Genomic DNA, 25,013 nt, shown 5'->3' on the forward strand with positions numbered 1-25,013 from the left:
GATACAGAAATTGCCACGACACCAGCAACATCCAATAGAGACCAGCAACATAGACCAGCAACATCCAATAGAGACCAACAACATCCCATAGAGAGCAGCAACATCAAATAGAGACCAGCAACATCCAATATAGACCAGCAACATAGACCAGCAACATAAAATAGCGACCAGGAACATCCAATAGAGACAAGCAACATCCCATAGAGACCAGCAACTTCCAATAGAGACCAGTTACATCCCTTAGAGACCAGCCACATCCAATAGAGACCAGCAACATCCAGTAGCGGCCAGCAACATCCAATAGAGACCAGCAATATCTCTGAGAGACCAGCAACATCCAATATATACCAGCAACATCCAATTGAGACCAACAACAACTTATAGAGACCAGCAACATCTGATAGAGACCAGCAACATAGACCAGCAAAATCAAGTAGAGACCAGCCATATCCAATAGAGACCAGCAATATCGCTGAGGGACCAGCAACATCCAATAGATTAAAGCAACATACAATAGAGACCAGCAACATCCAATAGAGAGCAGCAACATCCAAGAGAGACCAACAACATAGACAAGCAACATCCAGGAGAGACCAACAACATAGACCAGCAACATCCCATAGAGACCAGCAATATCCAATAGAGACCAACCACATCCAATAGAGACCAGCGACATCCCATAGAAACGCAGGAAATACAGGAGTAAATCTAAAACTCTTCTCTTTCCAATATCTCTTGCCAGGAACTACGTCATGTTCACATGTACCGCAGATAGATTATGGGTGCCAATCCCTCAATCGTCTGACTTCCTGAAGCTGACAGTGAGTAGCTGAGGTCCAGGGTGAACAGCCATGAATAAAGCTGAGTGATAAATAATTAATCCATCCCAGAATACGCAGCAGACGTGGACTCATATTTCGACTTTTTACAGCAAGAAAACACATTGTACATGTTTTATTTTGGAGTCTTAAAAGGCAAGGCAAGGCAAGGCAACTTTATTTATATAGCACTTTTCATACACAAGGCAGACTCAAAGTGCTTCACATATAAACATTGTTATACATTAAAAAGAAAAGAAAACATATGCAAAGAAATGAGGTAAAATAGAAAGTTAAAAGGCTTTTTAGTAAGTAAAATTGAAAGTGAGTTAAAAAGGCATTTTAGTAAAATAAAGCTAAAGTATTTAAGATTTAGCAGAAAGCTAAAGCAAACATAAAAGTCTTCAATCTTGTTTTGAAGGTGCTCAGAGTTGGGGCAAGTCTTAAATCCTCAGGGAGTTTATTCCAGCTATTTGTTGCATAGTAACTAAATCCTGCTTTCCCATGTTTCGTGTTTACTCTGGGGATAATTAACAGATTGGTCTCAGAAGATCTTAGTGTTCTAGAAGGCTTATGTAGTGGAAGCATATCAGTTAAATATTTTGGGCCTAAACCATGTAGGGATTTATAGGTTAGCAACATGATTTTAAAATCAATTCTCTGACCTACAGGAAGCCAATGTAACGATTTAAGAATTGGTGTAATATGTTCAAATTTTTTGGTCTTTGTTAATACTCTAGCAGCAGCATTCTGAACAAGCTGAAGCTTCCTTAGAGTTTGTTTTGGGAGACCTGTAAGGAGACCATTGCAGTAATCAAGCTTACTAGTGATAAAGGCATGTACAAGTTTTTGTAAGTCTTCTGTGGACATGAGCCCTCTAAGTCTTGCTACATTTTTAAGGTGATAATATGCAGATTTTGTAACTGATTTGATGTGACTTTCGAAATGTAAATCAGAATCCATGATAACCCCTAGGTTTCTGGCTTTGATTGAGGTTTTCAGGGACAGAGAGTGAAGGTGTTGGGTTACTTTAAGCCTTTCCGTTTTAGCACCAAATACAATTATCTCTGTTTTATCCTCATTTAGCTGAAGGAAATTTCGGCACATCCAGTCCTTTCACTTGCTCAATGCACTGGCACAGCAGATCTATGGGCCGATAGTCATTTGGTGATAGCGATACATAGATTTGCGTGTCATCAGCATAGCAATGATGGTCAATATTGTTATTATGCATGATTTGCCCTAGTGGGAGCATGTAGATGTTGAATAAAGAGGGTCCTAAGATCGAACCTTGTGGGACTCCACACATCACGTTGGTTGATTCTGATACAAAGTCGCCGATGGAAACAAAGTAGTTCCTATTTTGTAGGTAGGATCTGAACCAATTTAAGACTGTGCCTGAAAGCCCCACCCAGTTTTCTAACCTGTCCAAAAGTATTGTATGGTCTACAGTGTCGAATGCAGCACTGAGGTCTAGTAGCATTAGTATTGAGGTTTTGCCAGAGTCTGTGTTAAGACGGATGTCGTTTACAACTTTAATGAGGGCGGTCTCAGTGCTGTGCAGGGGTCGAAATCCTGATTGGAAGGTGTCATAACAACCAGTTGATGCCAGGAAGTGATTAAGTTGCTGGAGGACAACTTTCTCAATGATTTTACTTATGAAGGGCAGATTTGATATTGGTCTGTAGTTGTTAATAATAGAGGTATCTAGGCTCCGCTTTTTAAAAGGGGTTTAATAACTGCAGTTTTCAGGGCTTTTGGGAAGTTGCCTGACATGGAGAGAGTTGTTAACTATCTGCAATATGTCTATTGCTAGGCAGTCAAAAACATTCTTAAAGAGGTTGGTAGGTAAAGAATCAAGGCAACAGGTGGATGGCTTTAGTTGTGTAACAGTTTCCACAAGAGTTTTAGAGTCAATAACATTAAAGCATGCCATCCCTGCCACGTTACTTTTGCCTGAACAGGGTGGTAGTCCAACATTTTTGTTTGAAGTGGAGATATTGATGGCGCGTCTGATGCCTTCAATTTTATCAGTATAAAAAGCTGCAAACTCATTGCATTCTGCGTGGAATGGAGATCAGGTGGAATTTGTGTTGGGGGGTTGGTCAGTCTGTCAACAGTTGCAAATAGGGTTTTTGCATTATTATTATTGGATTTAATGATATTGGAGAAAAATGTTTCTCTAGCACTTTTTAAGTCTGAATTGTAGGCACGGAGGCTCTCTTTGTAGATATCATGGTGAATTTGAAGTTTTGTTTTACGCCAGATGCGTTCAACCTTCCTGCATTCTTTTTTCTGTGCTGTTACAGAGGCAGCTTTTCTCCAGGGTGCCTTTTGCTTTCCAGAAATCGTTTAATACCTTATAAGGTGCAATGACATCCATGACTTTTCAAAATTTTCAAATTAAAGTTTTCTACAAGATCATCAGCAGAACATGGGTTGAGAGGTGGTAGTAAGGAGATGGCCTTTCTAAAAAGTACATACGATTCTTCATTGATATACCGTTTTTTGACAGTATTTGATTTTGTCTGTATGTCGGGAATAAACGATATATTAAAGAAAACACAAAAGTGGTCAGACAAGGAAGGATCAGTCACAGAGAGATCAGAAACATTGAGGCCCTTTGTGATAACCAGGTCTAGAGTGTGGCCCTTACAATGAGTAGTCTCTTTCACATGTTGGGACAGTTCAAATGTGTCCAAAATGGTAAAAAGTTTTTTTGCACACACTTGTCATTCAAATCATCAGTATGAAAATGAAGTCACCAGTTATAACTAGACAGTCAAAGTCTGTGGAGATGCTAGACAATAATTCTGTGAATTCATCGAAAAAATTTGCAGAGTATGTGGGTGGCCTGTAAATAATTAATAGGAGAACTCTGGGGGAGCATTTCAATACAGCACAAAGGTATTCGAATGATGGAAATCACCAAATAACATCTGTTTCCCCTGAAAATCATTTTTAAATATAACAGCAACCCCTCCACCTCTTTTTCCAGATCTACATGCATCAAAAAAGTTATAGTTGGGAGGAGCTGTCTCTATCAGAACGGTTGCCCTGTTATTTTAGTTCCAGCCATGTTTCAGTTAAAAACATAAAATCCAGTTTAGAGGTGGTAATAAAATCATTAATCTAAAAATGATTTGTTATTAAGAGACCTAACATTAAGTAGACCCATCTTGATGGTGTTGTTGATAGGCTTAAGGTTGTTTTTGGTTTGGAGGAAATATGTAAGAGATTTGTGAGGTTAGCAGTGTGTCTACGTTTCCCTTTGTTTACTCTCTTAGTGGTTACAGCAGGAATGCAAAAGTTGCCATGTTTTGACATAGGCAACCTTGGGTTCAGCAGATTATGCGAAACGTCCTTTATACTTGTCTACGGCTGAACCCTTTTTTGTCTCAGTAATACTCAGGACTACTATCAGTATAGGGGGCGGGGGGCTGGGGCGCCCTCCGCTTTGGTGTTATCAGCCTGTGGGAATGACCCTGGCGATGCTATCATTGACACAGATGCAAGTTTTGATGCCTACATATTCCTGTTTCTTAAATTCAGCTGGAAAATCGCAAAGGGAGGAGACAGTGGAGCTGGAGTTGTTGTGGCTATGGGAGAGATGAGGAGGGGGGTGGCCGTTCCTCGCCAAGCCAGCATCAGCGATGGGGGAGGGCACGGTGTCCATGGTGTCGGGCAGGCTGTTGTCTCTCTTCAAGGTCTTTGGTCTGTAATGCAGAGGAGGGGGGTGGCCGTTCCTCGTCAAGCCAGCATCAGCGATTGGGGAAGGCACAGTGTTGATGGCGTCGGGCGGGCTGTTGTCTCTCTTCAAGGTCTGTGGGCTGTCTGCTATCTGTGTGTCAGCTAGTGGCAGAGTAGATGTGTGGGGGAGGCTGTAGTCTCGCTTCTTCTCAACCTGTGCTCTGATGCGGCCTGTGCGTCAGACCATGGCAAGATTGTGGCCTGTGCGTTAAAGCGAGAAGAGAAGATTGTCCCTCAACAGTTTTGAGCCTAACCTGTTTGGGTGTAGGCCATCTGCTCTGAAAAGATATTTGCGCCCCCAGAATAAGTTGAAATTGTCAATAAAGCCCCTTCCTCTTTCATTGCAGACTCTGGAAGCCATGTATTCAGTGCAAGTAGACGACTGAATCTGTTTATTCCCCTGTCAACTGATGGTATGGGTCCACTGATGAATGAGTGATGTGTATTTTGTCCAGTGTATCCAATAGATCAGTGTAATCCCTCTTCAGAAGTTCTGACTGTTCTCTTTGAACATCATTAAATCCTGCATGCACAATAATCTGTGAGATTTTGGGGTTCTCCAATATGACTTTGGCTAGTTTATGGTTGATATCACTAACCATTCCATATGGGAAGATGCATGTTTGATCTTCTTACGGTTATATCCTTGATGGTTGAGTCTCCTATAATCAGAGTGTCTGGTTCATCTGCTTCCTCTGAGATGGGCCCTTGTTGGACGGTGGCAGACACATGCGCAGCCCGCCTCCGTGGCGACTGGTTGTTCCATGTCTGTCCGTACCGTCTGTCCGGACACATTTCAGGGGTCAGGGGTGCACAGGTGGCCGAGGCATGCGCAGCTCGCCTCCATGGCGACTGGTTCATCTTCCGTCTCTGTCCGCACTGTCCGTCCCGGACGCATCTCGGGGCTCAGGGGTGCATGGGTGGCAGGCTCGTTCGTGGACTCTTGAAGTGGCAGGAACGGTTCTTCAGTGGCAGGGTTAATTTCAGTGACGGGCTAATCCGGCTGATAACTTTAGCTTTGGGTAGTTTAGCATTTGGCGTTGAGTGATCTTGTTGATTCACTTTGGTATGTTGTTTTGGCTTAGCGCCGACTCTGTGCCAGTGAAACGCAGCTGGAACTGTCTCTCTCTTGTCCAGCTTCGGGAAGGATACAGTGTAGCTTTGATCATCTTGCTGTATCTGAGTGAGCTCAGCAAACTCACCCATCGGCACTGTATCCTGTAGGGGTCCTTTGCATTTTTCTAATGCTGCTAGTCTCGTTTCAATTAAGCCACCCTCTGTTGCATTTTGGTGCAGTCTGTGCATTTCCCAGTCTCCGTGCCTGAGATATCCGAGTACAGAGGCATGTTGGCGATAGGAAAGTCCAAGGCTTTTTCTGCGGTCTGATCCGGGAGTAAAAAGTGCCAAAATGTATTGTTGATCGAGCGATGGAGGACGACGGAAAACAAACTATATACTGTTAGGCATTATGATCATGAAATAAATAAGATAAAGTAGATCTAAATGATGAATTAAGTAGTTTTTTCCAATGCCTAGCGGAGCTTCGGGAAACATGACCTCTCTCTGCTGCTCTCTCTGCTCTCAAAAAAAGCTATGTATTTTGTGTAGCAAATAGGTTTATGCAACCAGAAATCGACGCAGAGGAAAGAGCTTCAACAGATCAGACTTAGTGTTGGTCAGTGGTCGGTGATACACACAGCTCTGCTGATTAACAGCTGCCCGTCTCTCTGACCACGCCCCTCCACGGCAGCCCTGACGCCTCTCCCACAGACTTATCCAGACCTCATCCAGGACCCTGCTTTGTTTTAATTCTTCTTATTTTCTTTATTTTTCCCCATATATGGCGTGCCCTATAATGCAGAGATTGCAGTCCTTATATGGCGCTCCATTCAACTTGACCTCTGCCGGCTCCTCTCACCCTCTCACTCTCTCCTCTCAATGTGGCCCCTTCATCACAGAGGATGGGGGGGGGGGTCATAAAAACCATGACACACTCACACACACACACACACTAGCCCCCCCCCATCCAAAAAAAAAAACAGATTTCAAAGTTAGTATGCATTCATTAAATGCCCTATGAATTGATATCAGAAAGTCACAATAAGAAAGAGAGAGAGGGAGAGACGGCCTGAGGGTACTCACTGCTTGGTCCCTGACGCCCCCCCCCCCCCCCCCCTCTTCCCTTGTGCCCATGGGCAAAGTAAAGTTGTGACACATTCTTGCTCCAGACGAGGAGACGGACAGAGCTCCACCACACTCTTGGCTCAGTGCACCGTTTCCTCGCCAATGTTATGTCCAGCAGTTCTTGGTCTGAAAAACTTAGAAATCATGGTCAATCATTTCTGAAAACTATTTATATCAGTATAAATAGTATTTTCTTAGAAAAATACGTTCCCATATTCTTACCCACAACACACATGCAGTCGAAAACAGACACGACCACACACACACACACACCCTCTTCTACCATCCTTCTAGTACATATACTGCCCCCTGGCAGTGGATAAAGAGGCTCCTTATATGGCGCTCCATTCAACTTGACCTCCGCCGGCTCCTCTCACCCTCTCACTTCAAACCTTGATAGAGCCCAATGTGGCCCCTCCATCACAGAGGACAGGGGGAGGGGGGGCGGGAGGGTTCCAGGGTGTTTGTGTGTGTCTCGGGGGACACCCCCTATTAAAACTATGACACACACACACACACACACTAGCCGCCCCCCCATCTATGCCCCTCGCAAAAATAACCCTGACCCTAACTGAAAGTTAGTATGCATTCATTAATTGCACTTTGAATGGATATCAGAAAGTCACAATAAGAAAGGGAGAGAGAGAGAGAGACGGCCTGAGGGTACTCATTGCTTGGCACCTGATCTCCCCCCTCCCCCCTCTTCCCCAGTGCCCGTGGGCACAGTAAAGTTGCGACACATTCTTGCTCCAGACGAGGTGACGGACAGTCTACACTCTAGGCTCAGGGCACAGTTTCCTCACCAATGTTATATTCCGCTCAGCCACAATTTTGCACGGAAGAGCTGGGAATGGCAACTTACAACTTAATGAAAGGTTAATTAAAATCTGACAGCCGAATCCATGACGTGTTGGTAAATGGAGATGTTTTCACGTTCACACTCAAACACATTCATGAAAAGCGGGGGCTACTTTAATCCGTTGTGTTTTGTGAGCACGATAATATTGAACTATCCAGCATCATCAAGCAGAGATTAAGTGCACAGTTGTGACATTGAAGGGCCATTTCACGACAAGAATATGAGGAACACGATTTTAAGCTACAGTATGGGAATATGTGATACAAATACATAAATGAACATCAGTCATCTATAAAGACAGCAGTGATGGGCAGTAACGCGTTAGAAGTAAGGTGTTACAGTAATCCAATTACTTTTTTCAAATAACGAGTAAAGTAAGGGATTACAATTGCAAAAATAGTAATTTGATTACTTTTACTTTCCTTGCAAGCAGCCCTGCATTACTGCGTTACAAAACCGTGATTTATTTTTGCCATAGACAGTAAAATAATTTGGGATTTTGCCGTATTTGCTTTGTGAGACTGTCTCTTGACAATGACGTAGCCTATAGCGGCGCGACGTCTAGAAGTAAACAACAGACACGCGTGTGCAAGACTCTTTCTAGCTAGGCGCACATGGTTAATTTGCATACGCGCGCACAGGATTCGCTGGCTCCGCAAGACAAATAATGGAACATATTTAATACTCTCTATCCGTCTGTCTGTCTATCTATCTATCTATCAACGCATGGGTCTAGTTTTAATGTGATGTATTTGTAGGCTATACTTGTCTAGGCTATACTGTGTGAGCCGAATCACCGTCCTAAATGACATTCCCGACGTGTAGAGTTTGGTATTAATAACAGACTTGACTAGGCTATGTATCTATCTAGGCTATTAGTCAACAGTATGTCGCCAAAGGCTGAAGTGAATAGCGGGGAATAAGCCGACGAGACCAAGGTTTATTGTTGTTATCAGCTGACATTTTGCGATGACAAACAACTATAGAGTTTGAGATGTCAATCGTGGATATTGCCCAATATCCCGAGATAGCGAACCAATCAAATTGCGCCATTTTAGGAGGTTCACGTGTAGCATATAACTATGCATAATATCTATGTATTTATCTATGAAACACATCCTTCCACACACACACAGTTCAAACACATACTCGTAGTTGACATTTGAACAGCCTAAATGTGGCATGCAACAGCATTTTCTGTTTTGGTAAACGCATTACTCTTCTCTGCACTGCAACTGTTAAAAGATGTAAATGTTAAATAGAGACTTTGGTTTTAATTATTTAATGGCTGTATTTTATTTACATCTATTCGAATGAAGGTGTGTATACACACCAAAACGATTTTCTTTAAATGAGACTGTTGCATTTAATTTATTTTTTTGTTAGCAATGTCCATAGTTAAAAAGATTGAGACTAATAAAAACAAGTTTTAAAAAAGCGTATTCAGGTTGTGTATAGCTAGTGTGTTTTTGAAAAGTAACTAAGTAAAGTAATTAGTAAAGTAACTAATTACTTTTGTAAATAAGTAATCAGTATAGTAACTGGATTATTTTCTTGGATAAGTAATCAGTAACTAATTACTTTTTCCAAGTAACTTGACCAACACTGAAAGACAGTATATTTATATTCAATCATTTGAACAAATATCAAACAATATTATGCATAAATTGAAGTTATTTTTATAAAGGCTGTAGCTTGTTCTGTTTCAAAACTACACAACTTTTCTGTTGTTTCAGGGAATGACAACTCACTCCTCTCCTCTCCTGCCCTCTCCTCTCCTCTCCTCATCTCCTCCCCAGCTCTTCCCTCCTTTAATCTCCTCTCCTCTCCTCTCCCCTCGTCTCCTCAATACCTCCTCCCCCCTCCCAATTCAGTTCCTCTTCATTTCCCGCATTATTTACACAAACAAAGTCCTGCTCCGCTCCTTCAACAAAGCCCGCTCAACCTTTTCTGCTCTTTCATGTCTTATGGGCTCCCGGCTCCCCTTTGTGCGGCGGCCGACTGATCAGGGCGCTGGGTACAATGAGCCGGAGAATGGAGGCTGCAGAATGGAGAGGGCCAGGAGCCAGAAGAGGACCAGGAGTAGAGGGCCAGGAGCCACCAGGGGACAGTAGAGGGCCAGAGGCCAGCAGAGGGCCAGGAGCCAGTCTCGGGTCAGGGGCCAGTTGAGGGCCAGGGGTATGTGTGGGGTGTGTGTGTGTGTGTGTGTGGTGTGTGTGTGTGGTGTGTGTGGTGTGTGGTGTGTGTGTGTGTGTTGTGTGTGTGGAGTTGTGTGTGCGTGTGTGCGTGTGTGTGTGTGTGTTCTTGTGTGTGGTGTGTTCTGTAGTGTTGTGGTGTGTGTTGTGTGTGTGTGTGTGTGTGTGCGAGTGTGTGTGTGTGTGTGTGTGTGTGTGTGTGTGTGTGTGTGTGTGTGTGTGTGGAATCTTACAGGCTAATTTCCCCACTGAAGAAAGATACACACTGCTGGCCCCTGTCCCTCTGCTGGCCCCTGGCCCTCTACTGGCCCCTGGCCATAAGAGGGCCAGGGGCCAGTCGAGGGCCAGGGCCAGTAGAGGGCCAGGGGCCATAAGAGGGCCAGGGGCAGTAGAGGGCCAGGGCCAGTAGAGGGCCAGGAGCCAGAAGAGGACCAGGAGTAGAGGGCCAGGAGCCACCAGGGGACAGTAGAGGGCCAGAGGCCAGCAGAGGGCCAGGAGCCAGTCTCGGGTCAGGGGCCAGTTGAGGGCCAGGGGTATGTGTGTGGGGTGTGTGTGTGTGTGTGTGTGTGTGTGTGTGTGTGTGTGTGTGTGTGTGTGTGTGTGTGGTGTGTGTGTGTGTGTGTGTGTGCGTGCGTGCGTGCGTGCGCGCGCGCGTGTGTGTGTGTGTGTGTGTGTGTGTGTGTGTGTGGAGTGTGTGTGCGTGTGTGTGTGTGTGTGTGGAATCTTACAGGCTAATTTTCCCACTGAAGAAAGATACACATTGCTGGCCCCTGTCCCTCTGCTGGCCCCTGGCCCTCTACTGGCCCCTGGCCATAAGAGGGCGAGGGGCCAGTCGAGGGCCAGGGCCAGTAGAGGGCCAGGGGCCATAAGAGGGCCAGGGGCCAGACGAGGGCCAGGAGTAGAGGGTCAGGAGCCAGCAGGGGCCACTCGAGGGCCAGGGGCCATTCGAGGGCCAGGGGTAGCAGAGGGCCAGGCACCAGCAGGGGCCATTCGAGGGCCAGAAGGCAGCAGAGGTCCAGGGCCAGCAGAAGGCCAGAGGCCAGTAGAGGGCCAAGGGCTTACAGGGGTCAGTTGAGGGCCAGGGGGCAGTAGAGGGCAAGGGGCCAGAGGAGGGCCAGGGGCCCGCAGAGGGACAGTGACCAGTAAAGGGTAAGGGCCCATTAGGGGGCAGCAGAGGGCCAAGGGCCAGTAGAGGGCCAGGCGGGAGCAGAGGGCAAGGGGCAAGTAGAGGGCCAGGGGCCAGTAGAGGGCCAGTAGAGGGCCAGGGGCTAGTAGAGGGCCAGGAGCCAGCAGAGGGCCAGGGGGGCCAGTAGAGGTCAAGGGGCCAGTACAGGGCCAGGGTCCTGCATAGGGACAGTGGCCAATAGAGGGTAAGGGTCCAGCAGGGGGCAGCAGAAGGCCAGGGGCCAGTACAGGGTCAGGGGCCAGTAGAGGGCCAGGGAGCAGCAGAGGGCCAGGGCCAGTAGAGGGCCATGGGTCCAGAGAGGGACAGGGGCCAGAACTGGGCCAGGGGCAGCAGGGGGCCAAGGGGCCAGTACTGGGCCAGGGGCCAATACAATCCTAAATGTGTTTCCAAGGTGAATGAACGCTGCGAGGGCCCAGGGCCACAGTCCTCTCTCTTTATGCTCTTATGATGCAGCATTTAGAGATCCTTCTCTCCCTTTAAATTGGATCTTCATGTAATTAAAACGAAAACTGAGCAAATTACTATTTTTTACCAAATTATTATTTTCTTTTTCTTCCTATATTTCAAAATGTATTTATCATAAAATGTACAAAATTTTACGATTTAATTGATGAACATTAATGCGTGTTTGTGATCATTATAGACATGAGGGCAATTAAGCCTTTGTTAAAAAAAAGTGTCTGTTTTATTTGAACAAACGAACGGATTGTACAGTAACAAAATTAAATGTACACTAAATCACTTTAGTTATGCAGCATGCGTAGTTAAATCTAGAATAGGCTACTTCCTGGTCCTTTCCTTGTCTCTATTGACCCAAAGACTTCAGGGTCTGCTGATCAGTGGCTTTGAAAGGAGAAAGTTAGATACAAAATAGATGGTATGGTCAGTTTATATAGATTCAGATTTATTAGTAGGCTAATAATAATATTTATTATAACATTAACGAATAAATGATGCAGGGAAGAATATACAAAATCTTAAGGTAGAACTTAATTGAAAAAAGTGTGTTAATCCAGCGACTCTGTGTGACTGAGCACTAGTCCAGATATGAGGAGTTTGCACCGCGGGCCCCCAGGGGGGAGCGAGGGCCTTGCTCCCACATGAAAGGGAGATGAAATAAAAGAGTCGATTTAATCTGCTTGAAGAGCTTTGGGGAGTTAGAGGGGGAGCCATACGCATGACGAGCGGGAGGGCCCCATTGTGGCCCGAGGCTCTGAGCTATGGAGGAGAACATTGGCCCCCATTCACCCGGCTCTCTTTAATACACTCCCTCGGTCATTAAATGTGACATAGCACAAAATCTACATCGTTTAGAAGACATTATTAATGTTCAAACGGACACAACGGAGTATCAAAGAATCCATGGCAGACAGCGCTTAGCTCAAGGCGGTGGTTATTTGTGGCAGCATTCTGAAGCATTTATGGTTCATAAAACCATTTGAAGCAGTTTTAAGAAACACATTTTTTTTTGTCTTGACCAAAAAATAAAATCAGAATAATCGTGTAAACATCTCAACCTCCTCGGGTTCGCTTGAGGCCCTCCAGTTCCTTATTTATTATTGAGCTTTAGACAGGTAACAATAACAGCCATACAATTACAGAGCAGAGGCCTTATCTCCCAGAGTGATTAGAAAAGTGCTCGTTGCTTACGCTGTGTACACCCCTTATCTTTTCTCCCGCTTCACATTAAAGGTGCATGAGGTTTCTCTCACTTGTATCCTCAGTCAACTCTTCTAACTTTCTGTTTCCTGCTTTTGGATTCAGGTAAGCGGGTGCACGGAGGATATTTTCTGTGCGTTCACGCAGCCTATGCACGTGCGCGCCTATATCGTGAGGCGGTTTCAGAGGCCGCATTGTCCTCGTGAATGGCAAGAAGCGGCTTCTTTTACTGATCCTTTCTCAGGCCTTTGTTATTATTATTATTATTATTATTATTATTATTATTATTATTATTAATATTAATATTAATATTAATATTATTATTATTATTTGAACAAATTACAATAAATATAAAGATAATGATAACAAAAATCATAATAATCACAACAATCATCATGCAATAATCATGATGACACCAATATATTAATCTTACAATCAGAATATATCAAAATAAACATTTTGTAGGTGCTTGTCCCACGGCTATAGGGTTAGGCCACGGTCCCCTGAATCATTCCTCGTCCTCTGTTTTGCTCAGCCTTTGTGCAGCAGAACTGCTCTCCGAAGGCTAGCTGAATCCTAAACAGGTTGCCTCCTTCATGGAGGCAGAGCTGCTTCTGAGCCGCCTTTTGTCCCCCGAGTCTCAATGGACTCCCGCCTCAGTCTCCAAGTTCATCCCAAAGTGTCCGCTTGTTTGCGTCGTTGTTAGACGGATTGGCTCTCCAAACACTGATCATTGATCCATTGATCCATCGATCAGCTCATCTGGGGACGCGCACTGTAAAACGGCCCCAAGGGACGCGCTTCAGGTCCTCCTCCTGATGGATAAATCTAAGTTCTCCACTGCACGTCTGCAATAGTCCTGCGCTGAATGTCCATCTATTCAACAGACGAGCAGGCTACACAAATAATATAAAGTAGAATATTATAATATCAAAATAATGTGTAATAATGGGACTAATAGGCCTCATGCTATAAAGGTTGCTAGGCTGCAACCAACATCAATTTCAAGAACTCAGTTTGTAAGCACTTATTCATAATAATAGTAATAATAATAATAACAACATTATTATTATTATTATATTTGTTATTATAACTATAATTATTATTATCATTATTGTCTCATCTCATTTTCGTGAAAATATCATTATTGTTATCATTATAATTATTTCAACGAATAACAATAATCATAACTACCAGAATAATAAAAAAACAAAAAAACAATCATAATAGTAAAAATAAGATAACAACAGTATATTAATCTTACAAATCTTACATATATATATTTTTTTATTTGATGCATATATATATATATATATATATTCATTGATATCTGCCCTTGTCCCCCTTAGCTCCGACGAGCCTCTCAACGGGATGGAAACCCACGCGCTGCTGCAACCCACGCGCACACACGAATACACGCACGAGCGCAAAGCATCCACAAGCGCACGTCTGCATCCACAGACACACAGTGCAGAGCGCCGCTCCTGCAGAGGCGGCGGCCAGCGGTCCGCTCTACGGCGGCCCTCACGGGAGGACAAGGTCGATCAAGAGCTCAGAACCAACGAGCGACCGAGCGGCCCCATCACCCTCACATAGCACCGCTCCCCCCGGGGTTCACCCTGACGCAGCCCCGCTTCCCCCGGGGTTCAGCCTCACGCAACCCCTTCACAGTTGCTCCGAGTCCCGCATAATTGACTAATATACCTCCCCATAGCTCACATCATGATCCACTGAGGGCACATTTCGTTGCGATGCGTTTTGAACATCAGCGAAAAGTGTTCAGCAGTATGAGAGCAGCAGCAGATAATCAGGGTAAAGCTCTCTTACATCTGTCACCCAGGATCCCCTCGATGCTGTGTTTGGCCCGCCGCTCGCTCTCCTCCAGCTCCTTGCTCTCCACCTCCTCCTCCTCCTCCTCCTCCTCCTCCTCCTCCTCCTCCTCCTCCTCCTCCTCCTCCTCCAGCTTCCCGCCAAACTTACAGCGCACGATGCGACTGATGGAGCCCTCTGGGAGGGGAAAACCTTGATATTATCACTAATACATAGAGCACATGGTACAGTCATGCAGCGAAGACTACATGGAACAACAAGACGAAGACTTTAAGGCTGTATTGGCATCAGGTTGAACATAACAAAAGAAAGCCAGTTTGTTAATGATTGGTGACCTGGTGACGGCGGGTTTGATCGAGGTGTTCAGAGGGCCTTCTGAAACCACTCTGCCCCCCGTGTGGAAACATAAGGAACCCCACAGGGGTCCTCTAACTACCGCTCACACATGCACTCCTCCAGTAAGTTCCAGTCTCCCAGCTCAACATACCTGGGTTGTCTCGCTTGTACTCCTCTATCCGTGTCTCCCCATCCGGAGCGGCGCCCTGCTGGAGACACAAACACGTGGTCAGCTCCAGAGGTGGGCATCGGAAACACATGGATCACAGCCTCCACGGTGGAGTGGGTCCTGAGGACCCTCTTGAGATGTCCGGTACCTTGGACTTGCTCCCGCCGATGGCCCCGGGCCGGATGGATCCCGTCTCCTGGTACCGGCACAGGATCTTGGACACGCAGCCGTGAGACACGCGTAGCTGACGGGAGATGACGCAGGGCCGGACACCGTGGTGGGCCATCTCCACGATCTGGTGGCGGATGTGGTTGGGCAGGGGTCGGCCGTTGATGAACACCCCTCCCAGCTGGTTCACACGCCCCTGTCCCAGCGGGGAGGAGACTGGACAAGAGGACGTGATAACTGGTGGCGGAATACCTGGTGCCACTACCACTTGAACACTTTACACTTACACTTTACATTTTACTTTACTACACCTCATTACATATTTTTTACTTGCTACCTCTGTTTTAGCTTCTCTTGTTACTTACTCTATTTGATTTGAATTTATTATTTATTATTATTATAGTTTATTATTGTATATTTATAATTTTTCTGCTCTTTATCTTTCATAATTTTTTACTTATCTTTATTTACTTTATCTTGCATTGTTATATGTTTCTGTTGAGGACCAACTCTAAGAATTGTACTCTTGTGTACTTCTGATTCTGATAAATAATCTGATTCGGAATAACATCAAGGATAGAATATCTGCTCTACGCTTTAGGTCAGAAACCAGCTGGAATGATGCGTCTCAAACCAGCGGAGAGTGGAGAATAAGAACTTTAAAATAAAGGGTAAACTTGAATTTACTTGACTCAACTATTTTCCTCAAACCATTATACACCACCGAGAGAGACGGAGAGATGGACTGCGTTAAACGAAGGAGTCCCTATGTCCTTTTCCTTTTTGTGTTTTGTATCTTATTTAATTTCGAAGTTCAACAATTAGAATCAGAATTATTTTTATAACATTTTATTTTACAAGTACACAAGGGTACAATTCTAAGGCTTGGTTCCCCAAGAGCAACATAGCAGCAACTATACAAGATAAAATAAATAAAGATAAGTTAATCGAAAAACAAGTCAAAGTAAGTAGTAGAAGTTGTAGTGGTACATTAACCCCTTAAATATATGTCATTTAGCAAGTGTAATTGAAAGATACCCTACTATATATTGTTCATATGTCCCATTCGGAAAGGCCTGATGTCTTTACCTTCCAGAGGGAAGCCGGTGCGGGGGTAGTTGTGAGCGAGCGTGGGGCGCATCATCCTGGGGATGCCTCAACGACCCCGTCCCCCGGCGGAGTCCTGTGGACTGGTTTACCTAATGGTTTCCAATGGAAATAAAAGTTCCTTCAACAAAGGCTCCCTGACGTTGTTGAGCTCCGAACCGGTTATCCAAAGTCGCGCTTTCCCGAAAAGAACCGTAGTGTCCAGGTGTGAGCTCCTGCCTCTTCACGAGCTGCGCCGAATGATAAAAGTGAGCAGATCTTGTTTTCTTAGTGCTTAATGTGGAGAGAGAGAGCAGATCTGTTTTTCTTAGTGCGTAATTTGTAGAGAGAGAGCAGCTGAGTGTCCGGAATGGCGGAGGCACAGCAGCAGAGGGCAGCGCCGCGGTCAGTGTTGTTTGTTGACATGGTCCAGAGTGAGAGGAGGAGATGGTCCAGTGGAGATCAGTACTTCTTAGTGTACTCTCTCAGTGTGTCTCTCTCCTTCAGTTTGTTGATCTCCTATTGGTGGAGCTTGACGCTCGGTCCAGGGCGCTGCGTAACGATTGGTCCATAATGAGAGAGTCGCTGCTTGGATAAGCTCTCACACTACTGCCTCACACAGACCCGGGGTTAGATCGATGACCTTTCGAGACAGATGTCATTCCGATAAACCTTGCCACAACTTAATATATCCTTGGATACGAATGATTATACAATCAAACGAATACAGAAAAAAAACATAAAACAAATGCATAATCTTCGGTGATTGTAATCGGGAACATTTCGTGGATTTTGCCCAGATTTCATCGAATGAGTTTCCAGTTGAATGCCTTTAACCCGAGGAATTGTAAGGTGTTATGGGGACTTTAACCCGTGGAATGGATTCCATCGTGAAACCCGTGGAATGGACTGTACTGTAGGTATCAAGAACCACGGAGGAATGGACTGTAGGTCGCCAGAACAGTTAAACCAGAGGCATGGACTGTAGGGCTCCACGCCAGAACACTTAAACCAGAGGAATGGACTGCAGGTCTCCACGCCAGAACACTTGCAGAGGAATGGACTGTAGGTCTCCAGAACCCCTTAACCAGAGGAATGGACTGTAGGTCTCCACTCCAGAACACTTTAACCCGAGGAATGGACTCTCCAGAACACCTTAACCCGAGGAATAGACTGTAGGAATGGACTAAATTGGTCTCCTGAAAACTTTGGATGGATGGACGGTAGGTCTCCAGAACCCTTTGGAGGAATGGACTGTCGGTCTCCAGACGGGCCAACTCGGCCCAGTGGGTCGCGCGTCCCAGCGGCGGTTGACGCCAGGGAGGCCCGAAAGCACGACTTTATGGTGTTTGAATGTAATATTGTGATAACTGTAATATCAGCTAATGGACGGACCTCTGGTACAATGAAGGGGATATAATGTGGCATGGTTTCTAAAGGGTACCTGTTTATATGTTTATTTTCCCTATTTCATTCGAATTGGCGCGTTTAGGTGGATTTAATTTCCACACTGAAAGTTGATATGCCTCTCTATTTCTAAATATCTTTCGAAGGGTTGATTTGCACAATTTAAGCAATAATACGGTATTACTCTGTGAAATAGGCTATAAATGTGCCCAAAACTAAATCAAACATTTTCTTAACTATTTCAGTACTTTTTTTAGAAAGACTGAATCGAAACCACTTCACCTTGCTTGGGTTAAAATTTAAGTCAATATCACCTTCGGTGTTATCTATAATATACCATTCAATAAAAACACATACAAACACTTAGCCTACAACATTCCACATGACAGGGTCTGAGGGCACATTTGGCTTCATTTGGACTTCAGATTGTTCTTCAAACATAGGTCGTTCCTTTAGTGATCATGTTCCTGAGCAGGAGAAGCTGGGTTCCTTCAACCGGATAAACATATTATTTCATTTTTAACCACACGCATTTGCATACGGATACATAAGGGGTTTAAATAAAATTTGTAGGGAATTTAGATAGAGACCTTTAGATATTCTGCCAACAATATCTCCTGAAGAGATCAGATATTATTCTATGTCATGCATTTAACGGGAAATCTTAACAGCTAAAACATCTGGTTAACTGGCCCCTCGCTGTCATTGAAAGGTTTTCTCTTTTGTCTTAGAGCGTTTTCTCTGAAGCCCAATAGTTGACTAGCTTGTAAATATAAAAATCATATTATTATATCAAATAAAACTATTTATTTGGAGCCGTGGCACGTGTCTGAGAGCATTATGGACAGACAGGTTGATGGATTGACTGATGGAGCTCCTTGCATAAGTAATCTACACCTCATAACCTATCATAACTTCAAACCTCTGTTTTAGTTTCTCTTATTATTAGGCCTATTAGCCAACTTTATTAGGGGTCTCTGCAGCGAAGTTGCTTGGTCCCCTATTGTTATGTAACGGTTTTTTTTCCCCTCAAATTCTGTAAACGTCATACTGCACCCTATACCGTAAGTCGAAAACTCTGGAAATGTTCAGGTATGGTTACCAATAACCCCCACTACCCATAAACCACAATTGGTGGTACTGCACCCAAAGGTGGCGCTACTGCAAAAAATCATGAATTAGGCTTACTCACACGCATCTTTTTCACCCTGGTCTTCTGCTCTAAAATTTTTTACTTTTCCCACAATTTCTATGTGACCATTTTGTTATTGTATAAATACCATACGGCTATGGTGGTTACCATTAACATTGCAAATTTTCAGATCTGTACTATTTTAAGAAAGCCCTTAATTATTTTGTGAAATGCGTGCTTGGAGTTTTCTTGATGTTGTGTGCTTGTCAATCGACATTTTCTCCATGTGAATGAGGCTTTATGCAGATCATAATTAAGGGCTTTCTTAAAATAGTAAAGATATGAAAATGCACTGATAATGTTAACCACCTAATGATAGCCGTATGGTATTTATAGCCTACAATAAGAAAATGAAAATGGTATAGGCAAAATGGGTTGAGACTGTGGACGTTTGGCTTTTCTATGAAAAGAGCAGAAGACCAGGTTGAAAAAGATGCGTGTGAGTAGGCCTAATTCATGATTTTTTTGCAATAGCGCCACCTTTGGGTGCAGTACCACCAATTTTGGTTCATGGGTAGTGGGGGTTATTGGTAACCATACCTGAACATTTCCAGAGTTTTCGACTTACGGTATAGGCTGCACTATGACGTTTACAGAATTTGAGGGGGAAAAAAACCGTTACATAACAATAGGGGACCAAGCAACTTCGCTGCAGAGACCCCTAATAAAGTTGGCTAAGTAATAATAAGAGAAACTAAAACAGAGGTTTTAAGTTATGATAGGTTATGAGGTGTAGATTACTTATGCAAGGAGCTCCATCAGTCAATCCAGATTGGCCCACTCCCCAGACTGGGGCAGGGGAGCTCCTTGTTGTCAAGTAAAATCAACCGGTTCGGCTATATGGATATTACAGCCAGCGTCCGAGCGTGAGAAGCGAAACATAATGGTTTCAGCCAACGTGGTGTAAAAAACGAACTTCTAGTCAGGCCTGAGGAGCCCACATTCTTTCTGTGTGTGCGTGCCTCCTGAGCGCCAGAAGATGGCGCGCCGGAGCAGTTTACTATTGGAATAAGAAACTGCCTCCTGAATGAAATCAAAATCAACTCAATGGCTATTCAGCTTTTCTTTATTACTGAAATGAGTTAATGTATTTAAAACATCACATAAGGATAATTTCTCTGTGCAAATACATATTTGTACCGTAACAACCATAACAACAACCACCAGAAATTCCCATACAACATGTTCTATAGGTCCTCTTAAATAAATGCAATAAGCTTACATGGGTTTTTCTCAAAATACACTCTTTAACTTGTGGCAAATAACAGACTGAAAGTGCATTACGTTAAATAAAAGGTTTTAAGCAGGCATTAAGGTCAATCTGGCAAAATATGCAATACGTGCTGTGACAGAAACACACGTTATTGAACCAGGAAGTACATGTAGGCCAACGGTCTGAGTCCTGACACTCTGAGAGAGCGTCCGTCTGCTGTAGGGTCCGTCATCTGTACAGAGGACTGTGGCGTCTCTGACACCGTGGAAGAGGAGACATTACAGAGGACTGTGACGTCTCTGACACTGTGAAGGAGGAGACATTACAGAGGACCGTGACGTCTCTGTCACCGTGAAGGAGGAGACATTACAGAGGACTGTGACGTCTCTGACCCCGTGGAGGAAGTGTTTTGGTGTATTTCTAAATCTCTCTTTGGCTTTTAAAACACTCCTCGCCAATATCGTAAATACTGAGCTCAGCCTCCCTTACAAACCTTGGTTTCCAAAACCCTGAAAATAGATTAAAAAATAAATAAAACGGCAACAATTTCAACAATGATAATAAGGATTACAGTAAAAATAATAAATTTTCTCCGGATATAAATAAATAAACCCAGAGATGGAAGGCTGAGAATACCCTGTCTGCTACGTCTCTGAACACCTGTCTGATCCCCTCTGACCGCCTGTCTGGTCCCCTCTGACTGCCTGTCTGGTCCTCTCTGACCGCCTGTCTGGTCCTCTCTGACCACCTCTGGTCCCCTCAGACCGCCTGTCTGGTCCTCTCTGACCACCTGTCTGGTCCTCTCTGACCGCCTGTCTGGTCCTCTCTGACCGCCTGTCTGGTCCCCTCTGACAGCCTGTTTGGTCCTCTCTGACTGCCTGTCCGGTCCTCTCTGAGTGAAGAACAGTTTCTCAACAATCACAATATCATGTGACACGGCCTGATTGACCATTTCCAGTGGCCAGTGCATTGATTGATTGATTAGATTGAGCATTTCATTGGTCGGCAGACTGATTGGGTGATTGAATGGAGCATGTCATTATTCTGCAGACTGATTGGATTGAGCATTTGATTGGTAGGTAGACTGATTGAATTGAGCATGTCATTGGAAGATGGATTAGGTGGTGGCCGCAGGTCACTTTGGAGATTAACAACGGGGAGAGGCACACAGGCGGAGAGACTCAGCAAACTGTCCAACTGTCTCCCGCCTGTACTCGGTGTATGCATGCAAAACCCATGACCCTATGGGTGGGATCAAACACAGCCTGCAATGGACCTGAACTGGTTCCTCACCAAGGACACTGATGAGAACAGGAGAGCATAGAGATCAGAGGAGTGTTTGACCCGAGGGACTGTCTGTACCCATGAGTATTTACAGTTAAGATGGTGGATCCCATAATGTTTAACAATGAAAGCCAAACTAAATCCAGCTTCTTCATAGAGAATGTGTTATCATTTGCAGCTCTATTATGTAGGTGAAAGCTAGAAGAGTGAACGACAATATCATATACAGTGAGCGGTACGGAATATGCAATATCTTCCAGGAGAGGTTTTGGTCACACTCAAATAAGCACTTCTCTTCTTCATCAAGCCATCCACCACAGTTCAGTGCTTGACCAAAAAACAGTCTGAATCCCTCACTACAGGGAGCCCAGTGCTCACATCACAAGGCCCTGGGGTGTTTTGATATCATTGAAAGGCAATCTTTGTTAGATATATAGGTTCCTAGAAAAGGGTAAAGGAACACACACACACACACACACACACACACACACACACACACACACACACACACACACACACACACACACACACACACACACACACACACACACACACACACACACACACACACACACACAGAAAAATAAAGGGGCCGTTCTCGGTCCAGACCCTATAGCTGCGGATCAGGCATTCCTCCGGGAGCTGTTGGTGGCGGTCGCGCGCCCCCCCGTCTCGTGCTCGGCGGGTCTGTATTTGAGCCAGCATATGAGCCACGTGACCACCACGGAGAACATGGCGAGGATGCTGGCCACGGACAGGCAGATGGGCCCGGCCGGGGAGGGGGGGCTGCCGTGGCTGTGCACGAAGATCAGGCCCATGAAGAGCAGCACGAGCATGGACAGGAAGGAGAAGACGACGCACACGCAGCCCGTGGTCAGCGCCACGCGCTTACAGCTCTGGCAGCTGTCGTAGTCTCGCACCGAGTCCCGCGAGAGGGTGGTGGCAGTTGACACGGGGTCGGAGGTGGTGGTGGAGGAGGGGGTGGCCTGGCCACCGCCGGACACCTCCTCCTCCCGCCGCAGCGCCACCAGGGCCGGGTGCAGCGGGGGCGGGTAGAGCGGCAAGGCGTCCTGCGGCAGGGGGTCCGAGTCCATGTAGAGCGGGAAGTCCTCTGTCACCTTGGTGTTGTTGGGCAGGTTCTGGATGCGGTAGTCCGGCACGGGCGTCCGGTGGCGGCACACCGGGCAGCTGACGCGCCACGGCCGCTCTTCGCGCAGGTGCAGCGCGGTGAGACACTGCTCGCAGAAGGTGTGCACGCACTCCAGCAGCTTGGGCGCGCGGCGGTCCAGGTCGAAGTAGTTGTAGCAGATCTTGCACTCGTACTCCTCGTAGGGGAATGGGGGCTGATGGTCCCGGCAGGGGGGCGCTGCCTCTACCTCCGCCATCATGTCATCCCTGGTCATCCCCTCCTCGGTGAACAAAGGGAGATGGAGGCGCGCGGTGGTGACGGTGTCTCTGGTCTCCCCCTGTCGGAGACACGTCACATCATTCCGCTATGGATGCATCGTGGCCGTGTTGTTATTGTATATCATCCCCACGCCACGATGTCCGGTCAAAGCACCCGAACGACTTCTCCTCCCCCCCCTCCCCCCCCGCGCCTCTGATCGGGGGTCTGCAGACGGAAATAGCCTTCCGATCTGATCCGCTTGCTGCTGGATATTGATGATGTAATGCGAGCGATGGCAGAGCGGTTGAACACAGACAAGCAGAGAGAGAGAGAGAGAGAGAGAGAGAGAGAGAGAGAGAGAGAGAGAGAGAGAGAGAGAGAGAGAGAGAGAGAGGAGAGAGAGAGAGAGAGGAGAGAGAGAGAGAGAGAGAGAGAGAGAGAGAGAGAGAGAGAGAGAGAAGAGAGAGAGAGAGAGAGAGAGAGAGAGAGAGAGAAAGTCTCGTGGATGATGTCCAGTCCCGTTCTCGTCTCTCTATATTCTCGAATGAACCGCTATTTATTTTGATCTCCAACATAGCAGCTATAATTATGTTGGTAAAGGTTAGCCTACTTCAAACATTAGGCTATAGGCTACTCAACCCAGTCGCCAAGAAAAAACGTCAGTGGTGTACGTATCCATGAACACTGGATACGTAGCATTTCAACGTAAAAAATAGCGTGTTATACCTACAGTATCCACGTGTGCCGCTGTGGAGGCGGGTTTCGGGGTTTGGGTTTCACGGCTTTCGCGGCCGTATTACACTATTATTTATCATGATATAATCCTATAAACATCTTGCTTCATGCTGATGTCAATCAACCCCTCTGTTTTTACAGATATCTGCCAATGGATGACAAGCTAATGAATCATTAACGTCAGCACATCGGTACAGTTGCCTGACAACGCGAGGTGGAGGTCTACATAAATCAGTCTCGGTTGCTTCATTGAGACTCGTTGCAGCCCTCCTCCATCTCCTCCACACCCTCCCCCTCCAGCTCCAACCCTTCCCCTCCCTCCACCTCCATCTCCTCCACCCCCTCCACCTCCATCCCCTCCACCTCCAGGTCTCAGCTCCAACTCCTTCACCTTTACTTCCTCCGGATCTAAGCTCCACCCCTTTCACCTTCGGGTCTAAGCTCCACCCCCAACACCTTCTTGTCTAAACTCCACCGCTACACCTCCTCCGGGTCTAAGCTCCACCCCTTCCACCACCGGGTGCTCAACGCCCGGGTGCTCAAAAAGTTTGATTTTCCAGCTGGCTCCGTTAGTGGTGTAGGAGCCGGTCCCGTCGCATGACATACGTCACAACCAAACGCTATGCGATTGGTTATGGCAGATCCAGAGTGGCACTGGGCAGATCCAATCATTTTAAAACATCTACAGACACCCGCCTCCAAGTGAGTGAACGTTTGTCAATTGAGCAGTTCCAGTCCTTCTGAACAAATGAAATGAGGTAGGTCTGGTAGGACCACCAGGCTAGAAGATAACAGCTCTTTAAGGCAAATCGGATCAAGCATCAATATCAACAAAGATTGCTGCATTGCATAAATAAAGCATTTCAGAATGTTGTTTTTTTTCAAGAAAAGGAGGCAGGCATAACGCCATGCCTGCCTCCAGGGCAGAGGACCTCCATCCTCGGCCCAACATCAAACCCAGGGTGCTTATAGCTTGCAGGAGTGTTCAAACAACTCTTCCACCTCTCTCTGAGGCTGAAGGTGTCCAAGCGGTGGAAGACCTCCTTCATTGTTCCGGTGCCTATAGCACATCAGCTCTCTCAATGAAGGCCAGTGGTGCTGATCCCTCACATCGTGAAGGCCTTCAAGAGACTGGTTCTGCAGCACCTTAGGAAGTGTGTGACTCCATGGACCGACAGCAGTTTGCGTACCAGGCCCAGACCCCATCAGGGGGATCATCTACCCACCACCATGTCTAGACCCAATCAGGGGGATCATATCCATAGTCACCCCACCACCAGGTCTAGACCCCATCAGGAGGATCATCTCCTGCATACTGTATGGATCCATCCCATGAAGAGTCATTTATGTCTAATCGCTAAATGTGTTCAATAAATGTAATGGTTCATTTGAACACCAGTTCCTCCTGGCTGAATAAAGCGAACAACATAATTTCCTTCAGATTTTTTACAAGTGCACTCTTCATGGTGAACACCTCTGTGTCTAAAGGTCACACCTCTACCTCCTGTAACTCCGCCTCCCGAGGACGCACCTTTCCTCCCGTAGCTCCGCCTCC

General features: G+C 45.8%; 2 protein-coding genes across 2 annotated transcripts in view; both read right to left on the reverse strand.

Moving 5' to 3' along the window:
* pax3b (paired box 3b) overlaps nt 1–16,902 on the reverse strand; it is a 42,764-nt gene extending 25,862 nt beyond the window's left edge. The window contains 6 exon segments of the mRNA XM_056611769.1: nt 14,479–14,658; nt 14,901–14,948; nt 14,951–15,026; nt 15,135–15,370; nt 16,244–16,309; nt 16,884–16,902. Of these exon segments, the coding sequence (XP_056467744.1) occupies nt 14,479–14,658; nt 14,901–14,948; nt 14,951–15,026; nt 15,135–15,370; nt 16,244–16,309; nt 16,884–16,902 (625 nt within the window).
* Nucleotides 16,903–19,745: 2,843 nt separating this feature from the next.
* On the reverse strand, nt 19,746–22,963 carry LOC130406160 (E3 ubiquitin-protein ligase RNF183). Its single transcript, XM_056611577.1, has one exon. The coding sequence runs from the start codon at nt 22,737–22,739 to the stop codon at nt 21,960–21,962; it is 780 nt and encodes a 259-aa protein (XP_056467552.1). The 5' UTR covers nt 22,740–22,963; the 3' UTR covers nt 19,746–21,959.
* Nucleotides 22,964–25,013: the final 2,050 nt, after the last annotated feature.

Source organism: Gadus chalcogrammus, chromosome 16 (genome assembly GCF_026213295.1).
Source record: "Gadus chalcogrammus isolate NIFS_2021 chromosome 16, NIFS_Gcha_1.0, whole genome shotgun sequence".
Classification (NCBI taxonomy): Eukaryota; Metazoa; Chordata; class Actinopteri; order Gadiformes; family Gadidae; genus Gadus; species Gadus chalcogrammus.

Bases quoted from the DNA above. Each gene is read 5' to 3' on its own strand.
- LOC130406160 (XM_056611577.1), bottom strand. From the start codon at position 22,739: ATGACCAGGGATGACATGATGGCGGAGGTAGAGGCAGCGCCCCCCTGC.